The following is a 24,069-nucleotide window of genomic DNA, read 5'->3' on the forward strand; positions in this document are numbered from 1 at the left end:
TTGTATTTCTCGCGCACTAGCAATCTCGAGCTAATTTTCTCTCCGAGAAAATGGTTTTGAGCCAGCAACGCAAAGCCGACGATCGATTGCCAGCAGGCAGCGCCCGCTAGCAAATATTTGCGGCATGCGGCAGTAAAGACTATTTTCAAAACTTTCTCGTATTCAAAACCAGAATCAATGTTTACAGTCAACTATTTGCCGAACCTTATGCAACTTTCCATTAAAGCACGACTCACGCTAACCCACACAGCCAGTCCGCAGTAACTAGTCTATTTTAGCGGTATAGAGCAGCACTACTTACGGAAGTTCTCGTTAATTATCCATTTCTTAGGAAAGAAAAGAAGAAGAGGAAGACGAATCGCCGGGCATAACGAGACTGGCGATCGAACGGCTGACGGCTGAAGCTCGCCTACAGCCCGCAACGATCAAGCCAAGCGCATCGGAGAACGCGTTGAGCGGGCGTGCAATTGACGATAAAATCTCCGAGAAGAACATTAAGCCGGAGATTTTAATGGATCTATCACGTGTGAGCGACGAGTTGGAGGAGCAACAGCGTCAACAAAGACTTCTTACTGATACCGGTGGCAAGCGCAGACTCAGTCGCGTGAGCAGTGACAGTGCTTGCCCACCACCCCTGCCCTCTTCGCAAGTCAAGTTCCGACTTGGGGGCCAAACCTTCTCCGACGAGGAGCCACCTTCATCCAGACACTCCGAGACGGACTTAGTGAGTGTCGGACTCGACGACAGGATTGTCACGACTCTAGTGTACGACAGTCGGACGCTCGTTAGTACCCGCGAGAGATTCGACGCTGGTGAGAGTATTCGGAGAGAGGAGGCTGACAAGCTTGTGCTTACAGGTGCCGAGAAAAGGTGGACGAGGTGAGTCAACCGTTTTTGCTTTTCTATTCGAGTTTGGATGATTCTTAGCATTTTGTGCTAACAATATACATTTCTTGAAATTGCTAATCAAAATATACACCGGAACGATAAATCTTGTTTTTATTCTATATTATCTTGTTTCAAATAACATTTCATAAAAGGAAGTATGTCGCGTTCATTAAAGTGAAATCGATTCAATGACGATGAAAAGTCTCGTAAAATTTTTAAAAAATTTGTGCCTAACTTTGATGATTTTATAGACTTTTAATAAACTAACAATTTTCAATGACATGTAATAGTAACACATCAAAACGACGAAAAAAATACTTGTGAGAAAAAAGTAAGATTATGCTACCCGGAAGTCATGATTTATATGCCAACATTTTTCTAAATTCTCAACTCTTGTCTAATTTTTACTCAATAGCAATCAGAAAGCTGGATTTGTTACAACAATCACAATTAGAAATTTGATCGAAATAATTTCAAAGCAGATTCTCAAAATGATCAATTATTAGGGTATTAAGAAATTAGTATATCACGATTTTTAAATTTACATTTGAAAATTCCGTTGAGAAATTCCAAATTGAAAATGTCACGTTGTTAATAAATATTTCATCCGGGCTTTCCACCGTATCTTTCAATCGATTTATGATGCATCCGTCAAAATTCACACTGCGTGTAATCGACTCGTTCGTTTCTGCAAAACGGAAAAATGATTCAATTTCTCTCATTCGCTCACTCGGGATATCGTTACTTTTAAATGCAATGAATTCTCGCTCCCCGAGTAATTTAATAACCAAATGCATTTAATATACAATCCACACAGACACCCATACATAATTGTAATATCATTCATCTACAAGTGCATAATTAAAAAAAGAAGTTGTACCTTACATTCTTTCAATTTTTCAAAACCTACGCAGAAAAAAGTAAAGTATAAAGTATACCGCATAAATTCCCATCAGTTTTCCCAAGTCATACCGTAACACTCTTCATTTCACTAGGAGGCGGCCGTATAGCTATAGGAGAGGACGTATTTCCTGTCGTACATATCAGGCGGGAAAATCCAGCTGGCTTTCTAATTTCCTTAGAATCCAATCCCTACCATGAGATGATTTATGGCTTTCGTGTTTACGGTTTACGTTTTGAAAATTGTCGCGCACATGCGAATATGTCGTAGTTAATTAAAATTCAATAAAAATAATCGGAGAGGCGGGTCTACGTACTCGTAACTATAAGGTACGAAGACTAATGCGTACAAGTATCTAATGCACCTCTACAGCGTTCTACGTAAACGTAGTTCTTGAAGTCACAAAACAATAACAATAAGTTAGTGCATGTACACGAGTGAGAGTTTCAATTAAAAGCTCTCTCTCTCTCTCTCTCTCTCTCTCTCTCTCTCTCTCTCTCTCTCTCTCTCTCTCTCTCTCTCTCTCTCTCTCTCTCTCTCTCTCTCTCTCTCTCTCTCTCTCTCTCTCTCTCTCTCTCTCTCTCCTCTCTCTCTCTGGCGGAAATGTAGGCCGATGAACCTTGACTACTGTCGCAAAAGGTTTGCGTGCACGTAGGAGAGAAAGCACGAGCGACTTCGCTTACAAATGGCTTCCACCTTTACTATGACTAAACTAAATCGCACTGGCTTGTTTACCCCTGTAAGCCTGTTAAGCTATATATGAGCGAAAAGAGGAACGAACGAAAAAAAAAACAGTAGAGCACGATGCAGGAAACGTGCCTGAATACGTTTATATATATCAATGAACATACATATATACACTCCCGGTAATATACTGAAAGCACATTCCCGCTGCAACGCCAAGGTCTTTCGATGAAATGCTCTCTCTCTCTCTCTCTCCCTCCCTCCCTCTTTCTCTTTTTCTCTCTTTCTCTACTCGGCATTGCCTTGTTAATCCGAACTTAATGAACTTGCTGAATAATTGCTTGGCTATTATTCTACTAGATGGATTTTACTGTGTTTTTCTTTTCCGCGAGCTTTGTGCCGCTTATGAGCAACTACCTGGCGCTAATTGAAATTGTAATTGAAAGTGGAAACACTTGTGTGCTCTGAAATTACTTACTACGAGCGCTTTGCCTCGTTCATCGCACTATTAAAAATATACAATCTTGAGTGTCAACACAACACGAACGAAATAACAAGCTATTTCAAGTCTTTCTACTGTCAGATCAACTGGCAAAGTAAGGCTTATTTTAATTTTAGACTTAACTGTGATGGCTTCCAACAATCGTGCACAATCGGTAATTAATTTATTATTAAAATCACAATATTCTGCGAGACTATCAATGAAAAACGTGAGTTTCCTTAAATCTCATTATTCGAGCAAAAATTACCACTGAAAAGATCAGGCGTTTCAACATGATTAAACTTTTTCATTTCATTTGGAAAAAGCTTTCATCGTTTCCGACATCGCTGGAAATGATTACGTGCAAATTTGTCTCGATATTCTTTTGAAAACAGCAGGCTCTGCTCAGGTTTCGTTTTGCTAGTGTAAAATTATAAAATTGATTTCCAAGTTTCACCTTACTACCCATTATTTCAAGTATAGTAATACGAAACTAATTGATCCCTTCAACATAAAAACGATGTACACCCAGTGAACTAGTCGGTAGGTATCACCTCATTGAAAGCTTACTTCGTGAAGAACGTAGGAAGAAATGCCATTAATTCAAACGCACGAGCAAGAAAAAAAAGGAATGGAACTGCAGCGTAGTATGTATTGATTTCTAGCGAGCTTGCAAGCGCGCCGAGTTTGCACGCTTTGGAAAACGGACATATCGATGCAAAATAAAACGAAAATTTCACGAGCTTCGGCATCGCTGTTGCCGCCGCATGCGCAACCTACATTCCATCGCCGACGTCGGAGCGGCTGCAATTAAATGCCATGCGGGGGTTTCTAAAGTCACGCGGCTAATCCAACCTAAATCCGCTTGGAGTCCAGTCGGATGGAAGACGAGATACTGTGTTATACATTCATTTCTCGGATATCGAGGTAAAAAGAGAAAAAACACGAATCCCAAGAGGCGTTAACTTTTCAGCATCTCGAGCACTCTCATCTGAAAAAAAATTGCTGGCATTTGAATATATGGGAATAAAAAAAGATAAGATATTTCTCCAACGTTATTACACGTATGGAAAAACCATATGTACGTTGGGATTATGAATAATTACATTTCCAATTTCCATCAAAGGAAAAAGGTTTTTCCAACTCATTCTAGTGCAGAGATGAAATGTCCACATACAATCTGCAAGAAGCTTATAATACAATATATAGATGATATACTTGATACTTCGTGTTCATGCTATAGTCGATAAAATTCTTTTCGATACTCCGTGCGGAAAGTGCGTTTTTTCCGCACACTTGGCAAATGCATTGAAAATCGCACTTTCCACACGTCGTATCAAAAAATACAGTACGGCACATGTTAAAATACACACTTGTATCGTAATGTAATATTTTAGCTCTAGGCATGTTTTTCCCAGCACTGATGCATATTTTATTTGGAAATTTCTGCAGTGATAGTTTGTTATGAGTTTATTTGCGAATATAATTCTAACAGATTATTACAATTCATTAACCCTCATCATTCTGCATTTAGACGTTTTGTTTACCGCGATGTCGATTTACTTTCAATTTATCACGATCTACAGTAGAATTCTCGAGGCATACAAGCTCTTCCCGTTCCCTCGGAATAACATATGATTATTCGAATTCTTCCAGTGCAAAAAGGCTTTATTACACTCTAAAAATCATTATTTTAGACTGCAAACTCAAGAGCACAGCGAATATCGTTCTTAATAAACTGTTATTAATACACCTATTTAGTAAGTACAGCGAACAAATGCACGTTCGAATATTATTCTGATATTTTTTTATTCGCTAAGAGCAAAATTAATGCTTTAGGTAACGTAATTTCTTTCAAAAGAGAAGAGGGATAAAAATTAAAAATTATGCTCTTAAAGTACTAAATTATTATTCGCATTAGATCGTGGACTAGGCTAATCAATCTTGCTACAAATTAATAAGCTTTAATGAAGTATTTCCTAGCAAATGTATTTTGATATATGTATTGTTAAGATATATGTATTGTTAAGATATATGTATTGTTAAGACTAGTATATAAAAGATAGGTTTTAATTTGTCACGCAAAGGTGATTGATAGCAGTAGAAATTACTAGGAAAAGCATTAGTCATAGCGGAAGCATAATTCCTGTCATTTTCAAGCTCCTCTTGAAGTCAAAGTGACGAAAAACGTTAACATTCAACACAATCAACTAATTCAAAGGGGCTCAATGACAATTCTTCCAGAATGAAAGAATGAAATTTTTCTGAAAACAATACGAAGCAGTTAGGAAAAAGCGAAGTTATAGGTCAATTACAAAAAACTTGAACCCTTACAAAAAAAAACGAAATCACAAGTCTCTCGGTGAAAAGTTGAGATGCGAATCGATCGCTTTTACAACCGATAGACCTACAAACGGGGATTCCCAGGTCGAAGCGAAGCAGAAAAAAAAGTACAAAAGCTCGTTCGAAGAGAAGAGAAAAGCTGTGCACCTTGGCCGTATGTATCCCTCATTTCCGACACGAATAACAAACACTCTTAACGCGCACGCTCAGCCTTCTGTGTATGAGTGTGGTGTGTGTGTGTGTGTGTGTGCGTGTGCGCGTGTGAGCGAGCGTTGTTTATTAGATCAGCGTAAACCAGTTTGCAGTGACGCACAGAGCAAAAAGAGAGAGAAATAGAGAGAGAAAAGGAGAGTGAGAGAGAGAGAGAGAGAGAGAGAGAGAACCAAGCAAACGTCTTGAGAGAGCTTTAGTAGCGGCTTCGCTGTGCGCCACGCACGGACTGCGAAGCAAAGCGCGCGCGCGCGTACGTTTGTTGTGTTCAGCGCGGCTGGCCATGTGTGCGATGCCCCGCTCTTCTTAGATTCCAAAATAAAGTTACCGCGCGACACGCTGCTTGTTTAGTTGCGTTCGCGCGTCATATATGCAGTCTACTTTTTGATGCTTCGCCAATTTTACGAAATTTTCGTTTACCCGCGCCGTCGATTGTGTGAATTAACTTGTGTCGTCGTCATATCGTTACTCCATGGAGATTGTTCTTGTATTTGAGAGTTTTAGTCGTTTTTATTAAGAACTCGATTAGTTTGCCGATTTATGCTTTTGTCTCGTTGCCAGAGAAAAACTATTTTATGTGAAGATGCTGCTGACTCGACATTCGTAATTAGTGAAACTTGCATATGACAAATTGAAATGTCAAAGTGATTAATTAGATATCGAGATCAAGCACTTGAAACAAAAGAGCCTATTTTGCGGATTCCTGTCCATAAACAAATGTGTACAAGAAATCTGAGACACAACTCTTAAAGTGCGTACATTTTTAACGTTTGCTTTAATACTCGAAAACTACTTGAAAATTCGTTCATCGAATTTTTTTCGTTTATTTTGCTTTACACGACACAGTAACAATGAGATTGTGATACGCCAGTTAGTAAAAAAGATATTAATTCATATTAACATCCAGTGTGGTGATTCGAGAAGCGTACGCGAAAAAGATACGAGTGACGTGAGATGCAATAAGATCAAAAGTGACGAATGACACTGCGCTACTTTCTATCGCATTCGCATTGATAAAACGAGCGTGGCGTGTGATGTTTTTTACGTGCTCGAATCAGATTGATGACTTCGTCACGCCTCGTACATATGCAGTGTTATTGGATGTCATCAGTTAAGAAATCACTTGGCTTTGATTCCATGTGCTTTTTTCGTCATTTTTTGTATAGAGTTAGCAATTGCATTAATGCGTACACGCGCGTATGTCGTATTTACGTTATAGTTTCGAACCATTGTCGTAAGCCGTAACTAGCGCAATTGTGTTTTTCATTTTCATTGCGCGGTGACGTACACTTTCATTAGGTTGCATCGTTGAGAACTTTTTATTGGTTGACTAGCAGTTAAAGTTCTGTTAATAATAGATCAATAAGCCGTCAATGTGTTAAAATTAATATATTCCGATAATCAAATCATTATGGTTACCTTTCACGTAGATCAAATCCAAATAATAATCATCATGACCTCAAAGTTATTCAATATGAAAATATCTAACGAAAGTTAATTAATTCAATTTCTCGTTTTTTAATCAATTCGAAATTTTGTCCAATCCCACGGCTCAGCGTCGGCATCACAAAGGCAAATACTTTACTGCACAAGTCGAGATTTATGAAAGGTAGTAAAAAAAGAGCAAATATCTTTCTATTGTTTCTTGTTTTTCCTGCAACTAGCGATAGCGTAAAGTCGCACAGGACTTTAGGAGACAGAGAGGAGAGAAGCCCGAACAATACATCCCTCTAAATAGACATACATATACGTTAAATGACCTTGTCAATTTGACGCTAGAACATAACCCAGCGAATAGATCAATTAAGGAAGACTTTGTTCGGCTGTCGAAGAATAAGTACGTACACATACCAAGTAACCTTTTGTTGCACAACAGCGCGTTCGTGTGATTGTTTTTATTGAGTTGCGTCGAGTCGCGCGCGCGAATGTCTGTGTGTCTAGACAATACTTTTCAGACTTAAAAATGTATGTGATACTTCAATTTTATTTTCAAGATGCTTAGTGCACGAGACAGAAGCATAAAGCTGATGGAAAAATTACAGCGCGACATTGAGTGCCACATAAAAGATGACTACGAACAAGCGACGAATAACAATTTTTACCATTGCTTTATCTCTTCGACCAAGTGCACTGAGACATTTACTCTGCGTCAATATATAATCCTGCCTCAATCCTCTGATTTATTAGGAATTTGATGCTCGTCTTTTGAAGCATCTTCTGTTTGCGATTAAGGAGCCACTCGAAAGAACGTCGACGAAATCGATCGGAGACATGGCCGTTTATTACGCAAAAATGAAAAAAAAAACTATCTATGGCAACTTTCTTGAATAGTACAGAAAAGTTATCTAAAATTCTTTATTAAAAATTTAGAGGAAAAGAAACAGAGATCAAGCGGAAATTTTTATGAGATACAAAGAAGCTTAGCTTCCTTTCGCGTTTCAGCTAACGGATTATTATCCAAAAAATCCGGAAACAACGTGCACACACATTTAATACTCGCAGAGGATGCATCTCTGGGCCTTTGGCATTGATTCAATACGCTAGGAATTTAAATAAATCGAACTCCATTCTTCAAATGCCGCGTCGACAGACTAAACATTGCCGGTCACCGCTGTATAGTGACTCCAGTATTGTTGGAGCTTAGCCAAAGGAAATGTTTTACGGATTTCGCTTTGTATTTCCAAAACCTTCTGTTTTCTACTTTACAGATTGCACGCTACTGCAGGAATGTGCCATAAAATGAAATGAGCTGGGCATTTTTTTATCGTTCGGCCATTTATCGAATTAGCAAATGTTTATGAGTTTAGAGTATGTTTATAGTTTAGCAAAAAGACATCGGTTTTCGTGCCTTAATATTTCGCATTCTTAGGTTATATCTGTATATATACACACAGTTTTTATCGCGACTACCTCACTGTTTTCTTATCATAACATCGCGAAGATGCGAGACAGAACGTTTGAACAAGCAATAACCGTTTTGAAAAGATAATATTTGCTGGTTGTAAGACTCGCGTGCTTGGAATAGCAGCGGTAACACGGATATTGCAGTGCTTATAAACTGAAGCATCTTCAATATGAATGCCTTCCTGCGTACGTACATCTGTTTGCACAAGATTCACTGAGTTTACAGATTACGTGTATGTCCGCCTACATCGGCGTACTGCTTTTTGCTATACTATAAAGTGCTTATCAACTTTCACCACCTAAATTCGCAGGTTTTAATAATCATTGCTCTCGGGCGGCATTTGCAGAAGGTCAAACTTTACAGCCGTGTCTTTACGTAACTGGAAAACTATGAAATGCATAGTTAATAAGAAGCGCTGAAAACGATTCAGAGAACTTGCGAGTTGCATGAATTTTGATAAACGTTCGCCAACTTTAAAACAATCTCCTTCTTCGAAAATCTGAATGCTCATGCGACAGCTTCATTCGATTCGATTCCTTTTTATGATTCTCAAAAGCCATAAAATCTGTTTACCCAAACTTCCTCCCACGAAAAAAGTTTTCGTAACATCCGAAAACACCTTTAAGATAAAAGCTTTTCTTAAAATACTATTCGCATATAAAATCCAGAAAACCGATGCATCACATCGAAAACATTCTACGCTCGAGAGACAAGCTACAAAGATACCTTTCGATCAACGAAAAAACCATACTTTTTTTTCTGGCGCGGGACGATCGCATATCCATTAAAAGCTCGCCTCGTTCGCTCTTTCGTGCTCGCGCGAGTATCAAACCGCGAAGCCTATTAGCCGCTACCACCGCCGTCATGTGGCTATTGCGGATCGATATAGGCAGAGACGCCGCCGCCGTGGCTTCATTCGTTCACGAGCCATCAAGAAATATGCGCTCGCCCGAATAAATCTCTCTCTCTCTCCCCTAACTTGTCTATCCGACGCAGTGCAATTGACGGATTATATTTTCTTTCTATTTTGATTTTTCAGATATATCTCTTTCTCCAACTTAATCTATTATCAGGGTTGTTTTTTGCTCAAAAATTTCCAGTCTGGATCTGAATTTCATTATTCTAATTTGTAAAAAATGTTAAGTTCATAGCAAAGGATTAATCCAAGTTCTCCGTTACGCAAATTGTGAATTTATAATTCATACAGTCTAAACGTTATTATATATTTTTTTGCAAATACTTTCTCTGAAAATTTTTCAGAAAGAACGTAAATGCGTAATGTTCATTACGAAAATAACATTTTTATAAGTAATTAAACCGACACGTCCCATAAATCTTCTGTCAAACTCTTTCATTTTCATCCTGTTAAGCTATAAAATGTTTTTCTTCTCGGTAGCGAGCTTTTTCATGAAATTCCGTAGTTGAAAAGCTAATGTCGTGATAAGGCATCGTTAATTGTTGTTAGTAATAAAGGAAACTGCGCTCCGCACATTCTCGATTAACATTAATGGCTATCTGGTTCTTATTAAACACGATAATTTCAAATACAATTTTATATTTAATTTATCAGAAATTTTATCGAACGATCGTCACTCTCTCCACACTAGTTTTTCACTCAAAAATCGTTCACACTTTGTTCGTCGATACTTCAACGTTGAACAAATTTGATAAAAAAAAAAAGAAATCAAAAAACACAGATTAGAAAGCTTGAAGGGCGATTTAATTCTCAAGCTATTCAATAAAACCAAAGCTAATCAGTAAAAGACTTCTGAAAAGCCTAAAAGAACTCATTAAAACTTGAAAAATCGACACCTCAGCATCACTGTAAAATCTGATTGTCTCGCAGCTACGAAGACGTCTGCGTCGTTGTTGGCTCGACTTGGCCGAAACTCCGTCGTAAATGGTGTAGCGACAGTTCGCCATTCGCGGAGGGTCGTTCGCGACAGCGTCAGCGACAACGTCGAGTCGTCGATCGCAAAGAGGAGCCGCCGCCTCCTGCAGTAGTCCACAAGGCAGTATCACCATCAGTTGACGATGACCGGGACAGAAAGAGAGCAGCAGTAGCGGCAACGAGTGGCCACCTGATCAGCTGCGAACACTCGCTCACATATCAACAGCAGACCCTCGAGAGCTCAGTCTCCCTCGAGGACCTACTTGGTACAGGTCAGTGGGCAAACCTACTCTCTATATGTGTGAGCTTCTCTTTGGCCACGATATTTGCCTTTATTTTCGAAAGTTTTTTAATTAAATTTTTTCATTCAATAGAGACGTATCTGATCTAGCGATGGATTCTTTTTCCTTTGATTTTTTTTTATTTTCAGGGTCGAAAAATACAGTTGCATTTAGTTTGTACTGAGTAAATATCGTTGGCAAAGTAAATGAGCTTAAAAATGTTTCGTTTGATGACAAGTGCCAAAAAGATTCGAGCCGCTGCGAATAAAACTGAACTATTTGAAAGATAACGGAAATTCGTACAGCCTAGCTATACAAATAAATTCGAGCAAGAAATATAATCACTTAGCGTATTTTTTCCTTCTACATTTCACTCCTAAACGCAAGCAAAAATTTACAGAGGTCGAAGTGAGTCCAGCACCAGAGCTCGAAGTAGAGAGCCTCGAGTACTCATCGAGTCAGAGTCTGCTCAGCGCCTCGTACAAATCCTACGAGAGTCCAAAGCGCGAAATCGAGACTCAAACCGAAGGCGAGAACAAGTCAACGCAGTACGAAGTTGAAGATCTCGCCTCGTACATCGACGAGCGTTATGATTCCCGGGAAGAGCTCGAAATTTTGATCGAGGCTCGTTTCGCAAGTCCGAAGCGCGAGGCCGAAGTGCAAACCGAACAAGAGTGCAAAGCCGTGCAGTGCCGTGACGAGGAGTTCGACGAGTTCGCCTCGCTATTTCGTAGACAGGCGTCGTTTGGCAGTCCGCGACGCGACGTTCAAGTTCAAACTGGCCAGGATAGCAAGCAGACGCAGTGCTACTATCGCGAGTTCGGAGACGAAGAACTCGTGAGTTGGCAGGAGCCGCCATTACCAGCGAGGATCCCAGCTGAGCAAAAGTAATAAGATAATTGTCATAAGAGTTGTAGATGGCGTACGCGCGGCGTGCAAGAACTTTTGAAGAGCGTTAAATTACACGAAAGAGGCGCAGAGTAGAGCTTTCCCCGGGAAATGTTTCAACTATCATGACGTATGGGGGGGGGGGGGGGGGGGGGAGAAGTTTTGCTCCACGCGCAAGCGACATATGATGCATCATAATGCACATGTTAGTCTCTCGGCGTGTTTACGTATCCGGAAATTATTTTTCTTTCTGCGATGAATTTTCATCGTCCCCACTAAGCCACGTCGTCTCGATGCATCGCGACGCTGTAAGTTTTACATTTGTAGGGCTTCTCTCTACTGCATGTGAATGCTTGTACGGCGCGTTTTTTTAGGTTGCAAGAAAAATATATAGATCAGAGGTAATTTTTCGCGTTTGAAGAACGTTTGGTTTTTATTACCATTTTGTGTACGTTAAGCATCACGCAAGCTTATCTTCTTTCTGAGTAAGATAAAAGCGTTGATCTTTTCAAATTTTTCAATTTAGAAAACAATTATTTACCTGTTAGAAATCTCATCGATTTATGAAATCAGAATATAATTGTTACGGAAGATTTTATTTGTTGATTTTAATGATAAATGATACATAAATATATCGAGATTAATTCTCTGATTAGAACTGAAATTGCTCGACTGAGCCGTTCCGAACTAGCTTGCAAGCGGTTTATTCTTGCAAAAAAATATATTTTTGTGAATTTATCGAATTTGTTATATTGATTTCAGAAACTTGCATAAAAGTTTATAATGCTAACTGTTTTTGAGAAAGCAAATTATAAAAATGTAAAATAATTTATTTTGATTTGTCTTAGAACAATATCCTTGAGTTTTCGCGAAAGGCGAGGACGCGGTTCCGCTAATTATGAAAAATTTGGTGTCCCAAATAGCACAGAAGCGTAAAAGCTCAAGCCGGTTTCGTTTAAAAAGCTTAAGGCAACTCAAAGTTTCAAGCTGAAACTGTAAAGCTGTAACAGAATGTATCAAGCATCACCGTGATATGCCACAGAGTCGTCGAATGTTCGTCATCACGCGAGAGCTCGTCACCGGGTAGCTCATCGCCAAAGCACTTGGGTCCTCCACTGATAGTGCTGGTGAAAGGAGGAGCCAGACCAGACATGACGGTGACACATCGCGACAAGGACGGCAACGTCGTCTGGGCAAAGCATTGGGGCCCCGAAAGACTCGTGGAAATCTATCGCGAGCATCAAACTAGCCTTGGTCTTAGTATCGTTGGTGGCAAGGTGAGCGATTGATTTTCCTTTAATATTCACCAAAGCGTCAACCAATGCAGGGGCGCGCTACATACTTTGAGAGATTGCAGCTTATTGAGCATGATAAGCGCGATGTATTGCTGCGTAAATTATGAGCCGACGTTATTTATTTTTCAACTCGTAACGATACCGCATGAATATTAATCAGAGAATTTAGTATTCTGTCGACCAATAATAACTTGTCCATTTTCACGAGCTTGCATGAAATACAAGCTTTTCAATTGTATTTTGATCCCACGCGTACAATAGCAACGGCTAGTTCGCCAACAAACTACATTGAATACCTGCATATTGAAATTCAGTTTCCTACGAATGAAAAGGAGTGAACGTCATTTGCCTTCGTTTCCATAGCAAAGATTGGGGATTTAATAAGCACGGTAATTTGCAGGTTGACTTACAAGACAGCAGCTCCACCGATGCTCAAAATGTGTCTGGAATTTTCATTAAGAATGTGATACCTAACAGCCCAGCCGGCAGAGCAGGTGGTCTACAGGTATGCAATAATTGAAAAAAAAAATTCGAAAATTTTGCCAAAAACAAAAAAAAATAAAAAAAAAAGGAAATTATTATTCTAAATCAGATTGTTTTACAAAATACTTATTTCAACGTCGATTCTCGTCAAATTACTTATAATTTTTTGTAATAACGTTGCGCAAGCTGGAACACGTACGCTCTCACCGAGCTGAAGCGTTAAGCATAAATAATTGGTTGTAGTCGACAACATTAATTACGAATTTCCCATCAAATTATCGATTAATGGGGAAGACTACGAAATTGCCAATCTCGCGGAAACTATTGAAATGGGAACGATAAAGACTGGAAGTGACCTTTCCAATGCACGTTACAGATTCCATCGCGCCCCCGCGTAATCCAAAAATGCCGGGTGATGTGGAATAACCTTTAATAGATTTGCATAACACCCGTGAACCTCCGGTCAATTTTGAACCAATTCAATTGAAGCAAATCAAGGTTTTTCTATTAAACATCGCTCACAAACGTCTGAAATAATATTCAGCCCACATCGTCTAATCTCACGACAGAACATACGTACATACACGAGGGAATTTAGTTTTTCCTGACGCAAAACCGGAAACCGAAGTATACGTATCGAAATGCCGTGTACGCGCGTATGTGAAATTGGTCTCACACACAAATGTAATACGGAAAACTACGAAAGAAATGAAATATGAAGCTTCTGGTTGTCTATAATCCAAATGTGTCCTACAAAAAATGCAGATACACATACATGTCTCTCGCGTAGAGGATTGTTTCTTTTTTTTTTCTTTTATATATCAAAGTATCTACACGTAGTAGTCTTTGCACGAGAACGTACGTCCTGCGCGAAACTATCCATGACAAGTTGCATAATATTTCAATATAATACGTGCGATGCGATCCGACGCGATGCAGCGTCGTGTATAAAGTTGCGAGCCAAAGTTCGACGGATGCGCTTTATGAAATTTTTCAACTTTGGAATTTTATATTTAAAAAGAAGTTAGAGCCATCTTTTTGGTTGAAACGGCTGTATTACGTCACTGCAGCCAGAGTGTAAAAGGGTAAAAGCCCTAGTAAACTAGCAATTAGTTGGAAATAGAGTAGTTGAAATTCGAGGAAAGAAGAAAAAAACGGATTTCGAGAGAGCGCGCGTCATCGATAAAGCAGCGATAAAATTAGGCTCGATTATTCGAGGGTTCAGAGGCATCTGACATATTTGCGATTCTGCTATTTCTAGACTGGCGACAGGATAATCGAGGTGGATGGCGAAGACCTACGAAACAGTACGCATGAACGAGCCGTCAAGGCGATCCAAGCTGCTGGTAATCCTGTCCGCCTACTAGTTCAGTCTCTCGTGCACTTGGTAAGCTCTTCTTTTTTCTCGTCCCTCGTGCTAGCTGTGTGACAAGACATTCGTCGTTGTCGACAGCTCCTTCTCGCAGCCTTTATTTTCATGCGCTCGATGCCTCTCCGACATCTGCCTCTATGCCCGTGAACGACAAGCGATTTGCCGCGCGGGATTTCGACTGTCGATATATTTGAGCTATTTGGGTTACTCCATCGCATAAGCCCTATACTTTTATACCCATTCTTTGGATATTGCATTAATACCGATATATTGTTTGAACGTGCGCGCGAATAATATAATTGAATAATACTACTGTGCGGTCGATTGAAAACTTATCTTTTCATGGGGAATCGCGAAGTCATCGAAACGATTGAAATTTCAGAAAATCGGTCATATGAATCTTTGGCACATATAGGTCGTAAATATTTCAAATGTCTCTTTTTGCACGGGTGCTATATTATCGTTCAACTTCGAAATAAATATGTTGCGATGCTAATTTTTCAAAGAAAAAATTATTTTTGCATTTCTGTCTGGACGTTTTAAATCAAAATACCTTTCCGGTTATTACTCGTGACGAGATACACGAGTATGAAAATACACGTAATCAAGACGAGCGTTTATCTTCCTGTCGTTCATCCAACAAAAGTCACGATAAATTGTAATCACTTGGAACTCAAAAAATTATACTTGATCAGAAAACAAATGAAAAAGCAAGAAAGAAAGAAGAAAAAGTGTGGCAGAAGGCCTAAACGAAGCCAATAAAAGTGTCCGTTCAAAGCAGAGCGCCCGTTCGAATAATCGAACTGGCGGCGGGGAGAGTGGCACGAAAAAAGACCATAGCATGCGCACGCCAGGGAGAGAGAGAAAGAGGGCGGTATCGAGGCGAATGCAAATAGAGGCAAAAATAATAAACGCGCACGATTGTCCGAGTGACGAGCAGTCACCACCACCAGTACCCTGCAAATCGAAAATGTACGTATGCACGTATACGCTGCCCCCTCCTCGATCAAAGCCGTCCAATCAATGTGTAGAGAAAGACGGTGACGACGCGAGGGAGTCCCTCTCTCTCTCTCACCAATAATCTGGAAGGCTACACACGCCAGAGTGAGAGAAAGATAGAGAACGGGGGTGGAATAGAGTCTCGACACGGGTCACAGGGGCCGAGCGATACTCTCCCACCCTCTCTCTCTCTCTCTCTCTCTCTCGAAAGAGTAACAGGCTGAGTAACGGTCCAGCGCGCGCGTGCAACTCGCACCAAAGAGTCTCATTTAGTATGTCTCCGCGCGCGCGGCGATGCAGCGCCTCTTCCCGCGCAAATGCGTCACTTTTGTACGTCACTTTCGCTATAATACGAGCGATCTGCCTGTGTTATTCTTGGCCTCCACTTCGATGTCATAGACGAGAAACTCGTTCGCGGCCGACGCGCACTTTGACGTTTCTTGTGCTTTCGTTGAGAAATCTTGGCTTCGAGCGAATATAAAGCAGGAATAAGGAGATATAAGTGCAGTGGTGTTCTGTGTGCATATCACGATTATTCTGAAATTATTATTAATTCTGAAAGTCAACGTTTGCCTTCGGCAAGATATTCTCTCACTCTCTTGCTGCACTGCACTGTGTCTCCGTTTACCGCGAGTTAACGACAACGTATTTCTCTCCCCCCCCCCCCCCCCCCCCCCCCATATGCGTGTGCGCGAAAGAGGGCTCTTGTAAAATTCAGATTCAGCTCGATGGAAACTTTTAATTGTGCATGCTCGTCTAAAAACCATCGTGACTACAAAATGTACATTGGAATTATGCGTGCAGTCTACCGTTGCAATACGTCGACTGCGGATTCGACTGAAAGCTCGCGGGACTTTTCAGACAGAGCGAACGAGAGAAAAATACAGTCGCGTCGGCGGCGGCGGCGCGGAGAACGTATAAGCGCATGCGCTTGCTTGGAAAATTAATTAAGCCGCGCGCGTTGGCAAAATGGGAGTCGGCAGGCAAGCAGAAACTCGTATTACGAGGACTAAGAAGGAAGGGTGGTCGCGAGCTAAGAGAGGTCTACGTACCGAGTCTAACTTCACCCTTTTTCGTCTTTATTCTTACAGAGTCCCGACGAGGCTCCTACGCAGGACAGAGATGCCAGTAGGCGGCAAAGCACGAGGAACCGCATGCCCGGCTCGCCCACCCGACATAGGTCGCCGGAAGTGATTCAGGTCAGTGGCTTTTTGCATAAAGCCTTTTATGTTGTTCTGCGTTCATTCAGCAGCGGCGGCGGCGGCACACGTTTGCCATCAACGGTATATTCAGGTCATTTCTTTCTGTGCGCTACCGCTGCATCCGTAATTTTAGATGAAAACTCGATGTGCGCGCGATCTTTCAGCGCCGTGGGTTGCGGTAAATCGTTCATTCGCAACGCGATGTTCCATTACGCTTAATGCATCCATCCCTGACACCGTGGTCCCAAGAACACGGCTGTATTGTCGAATAGTATTAACAATATCGCTATCTTTGCTAATCAAATTTTTATAGCAATTCGTTAATGCGAAGTAACACTGTTCTGTGTCACAATCGCTAACGTTATTATGCTTTTGAAATACCACCGAATCGTGAAATCTTCAAATCCGTCATTTTTTATGTCTATGTATCAACGGCGAACTTGCAAAACGTCAGTTCAATCTTGCAACAGTTATCCACGCAAATAAAAATCTTGAAGTCACGCTCTTGTAGCGCGTCTACGTTCCCATGAAGAATACGACAAATCCAGAGAAAAAAAAAGAATGAAAATCCAAGCGAAAACTTGATGCATTCGCAATGGGAGCTCAAATTTCCGTCGATGCCTGTCCAATCTTACCGAAAGCGTGTGCTTTTTTCTTGATTACGAAGAGAAAGCGGAAAAGAAAAGCGAAAAGAGAATAAGGGATGTAAGGCGCGTTACTAAGAAACTCGCGCGCGCAGAAGTGTGCGCATCCGGAGGAGGATATGCCTGTGCGTTAAAGACGGCGCCCGTCCGGTACGAAAATCGCGCGCGTGCAGCCAAGCGACACTGCGCCCAACGCAAGACTCTCTTTTATTTCTATTCTTATAATAGCGCCTTGTTGAAAAGGTACAGCAGCGCGCGTGCATAATGAGGTACCGCCGCTGCGAACCAGGCGAGCGACAGAGAGAGAGAGAGGGGTGCAGAAAGGAGAGACTTTACTTATTGTTTTTTTAATTGAAATCGTGATGGAACGAGCGACCTTGCGGCGTGCTATGATGAGTTTACGACGAAAATGACTTTTCTTTTCCGTTGGACTCGATCGGAATTAATGCCGTAATACCGAGCAGGAAGAAGTGTTGTACAGATCACGTCGCTGTTTTTTTTCTTCATCGGTGGTGCTTACGTATGCAATAATTTGCGATCGATGTGCTTGCAGGAAGGCCGATCAGACTTGAAAAGACAAGGAACTGGGGATGGAGCTGGACCTAGTGGCAAAAGGTTAGTTATATAGCAGTCAGGCAGCAATCACAGTTGTATTTATCTTGGCACGTGTCTGACCATAGCGTATAATTTCCACTTGCGCTTCATAATTAGCAAAATAAACTTTAGCCAAAGCTCCAAAGCTGCGATAAGATATTCTAATATACCTATAGTCCATTATTTATTTTGACACTCGTCTCATGAAGAGATGTTCGACGATAGTTAAGAGGTGGACTTCGAAAAAGCAAAATCTCCGAAACATAACACAGATAAAAGAAACGCAAAAGAAAAATCAATCTGACGCGCAAACAATGTGCTTCAGATCATCGATGAAGAAGTCGATACGCAAGAAGGCCCCATCACCACCAGGTGGCAGTGGCACACTGCGCGATGTCAACGAGGAGCGTGGCAGTGACAAGACCAAATCAAAGCCGACGGCTGCAGCAACGGAGGCGCCTAAAAACAAGTATTCGTCAGGTGAAAGCTCCGAGGAGGAGGAAGACACTCGAGACCTCGAGGGAAACATCTTCACTAAGACGGGCATAGAGGCAAGTTAACTTTTTGCAAAATACAATAAATCTTAAAGACCTCCATTGAGGAACTCGGAAATATAAAGTTTACCGTGGTGCTGTAGTGTTAATTGTCCGCGAATAGATTTAATTAGAGCAAGACTAATAGCCGAAGTTTGCTTAACTCGCGTTAACGCTCGGTAAAACCATGTTCTAATTAAAGATACGTAATCAAAGGGCGAATTGAAGGTAAACGTCCGCACGCGCCCTTACTTTAAGAAATTAACTGTCAATCACAATTGGAGTTAGAGAATTGGAGCGAAAATTTAATTATCCTAACCAAGCGACGTTGCAGACAATGAAACAAGATAAAAAGCGATAAGTAAGCTCAGAAAATGTTGCAATTAATTAAAGAGAAAAAAAATCGCTCAGGCATAACAATTAAATTTCCGGATAAAATTAAACCTTTAGAAAGTGGAGGTCAAGTGAAAGTCCTCTTGCGCACCCTTTGATCTACGTGAGAAAAATGAATGTGCACTTTTTCGTGCACGGCGATTATAGCGACAGCGCGCTGCAAAGAAACCGAGAGGCTCTGTGTGGCTTATGCCGCCTCTTGAATTGCTGGATTTTTACCCGTTTACCTTCCATGCGTACTTTTCAGTGTGTTTTTGCGCGGAAAAGAGGGAAAAAGGGTATAGATTAGCACCTCATATTTCTCTTCCGGTGTGAGGATATATGCTTCGTGTGACTTTTTTTATAAGCTCTAGCGCTTTATTTCGAAATGAGCACGGTCTAACTTCCAATGAAATTTCAGTGTTCTTCGGCTTTAACAGATAAATTCATTACGAATTTCAATCGAATTAGTTATTTTTGAATTCTTTAATATTCCTACGCAATGACTTTCACTAAAACACAAGATAACGCAGAAGCAGATTCAAGTTTTATTGAGCCCGCGCACTAATACTTTAAAGCTTTCGAAGACGAAGTCCAGGGCTTGCGAGAAATGAAAAGCGAGAGTTAAGATTCTATACATAGAACTTTTAGTGTAAACAGTATCGTTGTACTTTGGATTATATATAGAGTTCATACGCATCCGTTCACTTCCGCTTCTACATGCGAGCCTAAAAGAAACTTTATTGGCCGATGTCAATTATCTTTTAACATTTTTTTACAAACAAATATTTTTGCCTGACATTTCACAAGTACACAAAGTAAATATGGTTTAAAGTTTTTATATAATCTAATCAAGAACTTGGTAATGGGATGGAGATTATGAATCTAATCAAGTTGTCAATCATTTGTCGTATTTATGCTTTCGAGACGAAAATCGCTTTTGAAACCTCTGGTTTAATTTATTTTGAAGCTTTTAAGAGTATGCGAACGTATTCAATTTTTGAGATTAAGACTCAATCAGTTGAATAGCTATAAAACAAGAAATATTTAATTTTGAGATTTTGATAATTGCATGTATACAGTTAACATTCTTCAAGAAAAACATGACCGACTAACATATTTGAATTAAGATTTCAATCCGAATAAGTAAGTCAGCAAAGCTTCAATCATGCCTTACTCGTTTATAGATTTCAAGAAGAAGCGCTGCCAATGTGAAACGCTCGAAAGCTGAAATAGATGCAGACCCGGAGCAGGAAGATGAATTCGGCTACACAACTAGTACGAAAAGTTTTTTCATTATCGATTTCTCAGCTGATCGGTGAAAGGATCGTATAATGTTTTTTCCCTCTTTTACCTTTCCAGACAAAGTCAAGAAAAAGTATCACTATTTAAAACAGCCAGTGCATATAGTAAAAATCGATAGGGATCGCAAGGGACTAGGTATTTCATTGGCCGGTCATAAAGATAGAAATAAAATGGCTGTCTACGTTTGTGGTCTGAATCCCCAGGGTAATGCCGCTAAAACGGGGCAACTGCAATATGGAGATGAATTACTGGAGGTAAAAGCTCTCTCTGCAGAATCCAGTACATCTCGTCGATTAACAATTCAAATTAATCACACCAGTTATTTTTCAGGTGAACGGTCATGTGTTTCAAGGAAGATGCCACTTGAATGCTTCGTCGATGATCAAGGGATTAGCAGCGGCTACCTACACGATTGTTTTCGTTAGGTCTGTATTTCAACGATCGCAAGAGAAAACGGAAGCTCGCTCGGGCATGGAAACATCTGAACGTTTTCGGGATCGCTAGCTTTGCTAACTCGACGAAGACTGGTCATCGCGGCCTTGGCCTTCAATGCCACGCCGTTACACAATCGCGCACCGGCTGCGCTTTCTCGCGCGTATCCACGGACAATGATGACTGCATACAACAAGCGAGCAAAAAACGCCGCTGGAATAATTTTCATCGGACGACAATGCCACATCGCGCGATGCGTTATCACTTATTTCTTGTTCAATGATCAAATAGGGGGTGATACACGACGATTTGTCAATTTCGTTAGTCGACTTTCTTTCGTTTTTTGAACAAAGCATGCAGCATATCACTTGTTTGATTGCAACGTGACGATATTTTTAATTATGACTAAATGATCGAATGAAATAAGCATCGTTTTCGTATAATTTATCGTCAATTAATGGTAATTAATTACGTGAATTATAGAAACCCGATGGGAGCTGATTACTGTGCTGTCAGGCCGGTTGCACAGTTTCCAACAGCTTTAGCCGGCGAAGTGAGTACAAATCAGTGTACAATTTATTTGATCAAACATAACAATTGAACCAGACTAAATAATTGATATCAATTTCAGGACTACAGTATGTACAAAGGCGTTCATACTGTTCCAATAAAGAAGGTAATTTTGAATAATAAGTAAATGGAGATGCTTATCAAAGCGTCCGATTTTAATTAAAATTGAAAAAAAAGTGAAGGACGTCAGGAATAATCGCTCCATTCATAAATTTTCCAGGGTACGTACGGCTTGGGAATAATGATAATCGAGGGAAAGCATGCAGAAGTCGGACAAGGGATCTTTGTTTCCGACGTACAAGAAGGAGGCGCCGCCGAACAGGTAAAAGTGTATGTGTGTGTATGTGCGTGCGTGTATATGCGAACAACAACATCGATGCACTAACTGCGTCTTTAAAAAAACAAATATCGAGCGGCTGTTACAGCTTTTCTACTGTGTCTATTAGTCTAGGGGCCGATGGGGTGTCTTTTTGTGTATCAGTAGTTAATGAATTATTAACAGTTTTGCTGCATACACATTCATAACGAATACATTAGTTGTTTTCGATTGGAAAGATGTTAATTAAAAGTCGAGCTATTGCAATTTTAATTTAAAAGATATATCGGCAGCGTCCCCTGGTTTCGGCTCTCGCTGCGCGTTTTTTGTTTATACTAAATTCGCGATATCTCGACTTCTAATAAATATTTATCAAATTAATAAAAACCAGTACATTATTTATTTAATCCGAAATATATGACATATTTCACAATTTTTCTGTAAATTATATGTGATTACTTAAACAATTAAATTGTTAATAACTAACTTACGGTACAACTGTCGATAATTCACCATCGACAATCGTTTTAGCGAGACAAAATATAAAAAAAATGTAGGTAGGTCGCAACTATGTAGTTACATTATTTATTATTAACATTTTAATTGCTTAAACGATCTTAGAAATTTTATTAATTATCCTAGCAAAATTTTGAAAGATGCTACGTATATTGCATTAAATCACAAATGCATTGCTTCTTGAAAATTTGAAAAATATTAATTGGAAGTGGAGATATTATAAATCGAGTTCCAAAAATGCATAAATAATTAAAACATCAATTATAAATATATTAACTAGACCATTACAATACAATTAGACGTTTATAATAGACTTTGTCTCGCTGAAAACGAATTTTGATGGTGGATCAACGGTAATTCCATTGTTAATTAGTTATTAATAATTTCATTGCTTAAGCGATCATAGAAAGTTTATTTATTGTCTTCGCGGAATCATGAAATATGCCAAATATTAAAAATTAATAAAAAATGCAAATTTGAAAAATATTTATTAGAAGTTGAGATATTGCGATTTCACTACAAACAAAATGCGCGCGGCGACACGAATCGGAATGCCCTCCCCGAAACCAGGGGGCGCGCAGCCGATATAACTATTGAAGTCAAATTGCAATGGGTCGGCTTCTAATTAACATTTTTCAAATCAAAAACAACTAATGCATTTGTTATGACAAAGAATATACGGCTTATTTTGGAGCATCAGTAAGTTTATTAATAAATAATAAATATTTAAATATTTAAATTGTTAATAACTAATGAACAACTGATTTTTAAGCAATTTACCATCGAAATTCGTACTTAGCAGCTCAAAATACACAAAAAGTACCTTGATAGAGTTTGTAACCTCCGTCGGCGGCGAGACCCCCCCCCCCCCTCAGTTTCTTGACTACGAGTATATTAAACTTCATGTAAGAGAGCTCGGGTGTATAAATTCTTTTTTCATTGCATATACGTTTCTTTTTTTGTATAAACTGTAGGAATTAATTGAGTTGTATGACTTCAAGTCTAAACATATTTATAAATTATTTAAAACCATGTGCAGGAAGAAAAATTTGAGTTAAAAAGTTCTTAATTAATACTAAATTAAAGTTAGTGTGCCTTCGTATTTTTATCGTAGTGCGATCTTTATCTTTGTACTGCAAAATTTGGAGTAATTGAACTCGGAATCACGATAATCTTGACATTTATTTAGCATAAGAGATTTATAAAGACCTCTATTTCGATAATTCTTTTATCTTTAAGAAATAGAAGATATTAATAGTGTTTGCTCAAGTTTCGTGAAATTTCTACCAGTATCATTAATAAAAATAACAGCTTTCAAAGAACAAACGTATATTTTTCATGAATATGATAATCGCGAGTTCATTAATGTTAACCAACTAATCAATTTGCAGGCAGGTTTAAATGTTGGAGATATGATTCTAGCAGTCAATGCAGATACTGTTATGGGAGCAACATATGACGAGGTGAATATTAATACTTTCTTATTTGCATTAGAAAAACAGGCTTCTTAAATTCTCATTTAAAACCTTTTCATTTGTTATTTTATATAGGCCACTGCTCTTTTGAAAAATGCCGAAGGTATTGTGACGCTGACGGTGTGTAATCCAAATCAGAAAAAAGTTGCCGAAGATGAAGCAAAGAGAGCAAGAGGAGAAGTTGTGGAGGATAAGCGTAAGTTCTTTTTTGGTGTTATTTTTCGAAATAATAAAGCGTTTGGAAAAATCAATATCTAAGATGAAATTGTATTATATAGCTGTGAAAGAAGAGAAGAAAAAAGAACCTGATGCCCCTCATGATCCCAAAACTAGTCCTCCTAAAGAAAACAAAGATACGGTCATCGAATTCCCCAAGGAAAAGGATAAACCAATTGGTTTCTCAGTCGTCGGTGGAACAGATACTCCATCTGTAGGATTTTATATTACTATTAACTAATTAAAACGCGTACCTTGTTGCGTATGACACTC

At 39.6% G+C, this 24,069-nt stretch overlaps 1 protein-coding gene across 3 annotated transcripts in view; it reads left to right on the forward strand.

The window, feature by feature from the left end:
- LOC131663616 (uncharacterized) overlaps positions 1-24,069 on the forward strand; it is an 80,088-nt gene that overhangs the window by 51,139 nt on the left and 4,880 nt on the right. For all 3 annotated transcript variants that reach the window (XM_058934102.1, XM_058934104.1, XM_058934103.1), the window contains 18 exons: positions 332-879; positions 10,259-10,575; positions 10,985-11,471; positions 12,515-12,749; positions 13,168-13,272; positions 14,512-14,637; positions 16,713-16,820; positions 18,021-18,082; positions 18,387-18,612; positions 20,154-20,244; positions 20,329-20,525; positions 20,602-20,696; positions 21,187-21,256; positions 21,335-21,379; positions 21,494-21,595; positions 23,497-23,568; positions 23,656-23,776; positions 23,859-24,010. In XM_058934102.1, the coding sequence (XP_058790085.1) occupies positions 332-879; positions 10,259-10,575; positions 10,985-11,471; positions 12,515-12,749; positions 13,168-13,272; positions 14,512-14,637; positions 16,713-16,820; positions 18,021-18,082; positions 18,387-18,612; positions 20,154-20,244; positions 20,329-20,525; positions 20,602-20,696; positions 21,187-21,256; positions 21,335-21,379; positions 21,494-21,595; positions 23,497-23,568; positions 23,656-23,776; positions 23,859-24,010 (3,159 nt within the window). The remainder of the gene's footprint in view (positions 1-331; positions 880-10,258; positions 10,576-10,984; positions 11,472-12,514; positions 12,750-13,167; positions 13,273-14,511; positions 14,638-16,712; positions 16,821-18,020; positions 18,083-18,386; positions 18,613-20,153; positions 20,245-20,328; positions 20,526-20,601; positions 20,697-21,186; positions 21,257-21,334; positions 21,380-21,493; positions 21,596-23,496; positions 23,569-23,655; positions 23,777-23,858; positions 24,011-24,069) is intronic.

This window comes from Phymastichus coffea, unplaced genomic scaffold (genome assembly GCF_024137745.1).
Source record: "Phymastichus coffea isolate CEN01 unplaced genomic scaffold, Cenicafe_Pcof_1.1 PCOF00036, whole genome shotgun sequence".
Classification (NCBI taxonomy): Eukaryota; Metazoa; Arthropoda; class Insecta; order Hymenoptera; family Eulophidae; genus Phymastichus; species Phymastichus coffea.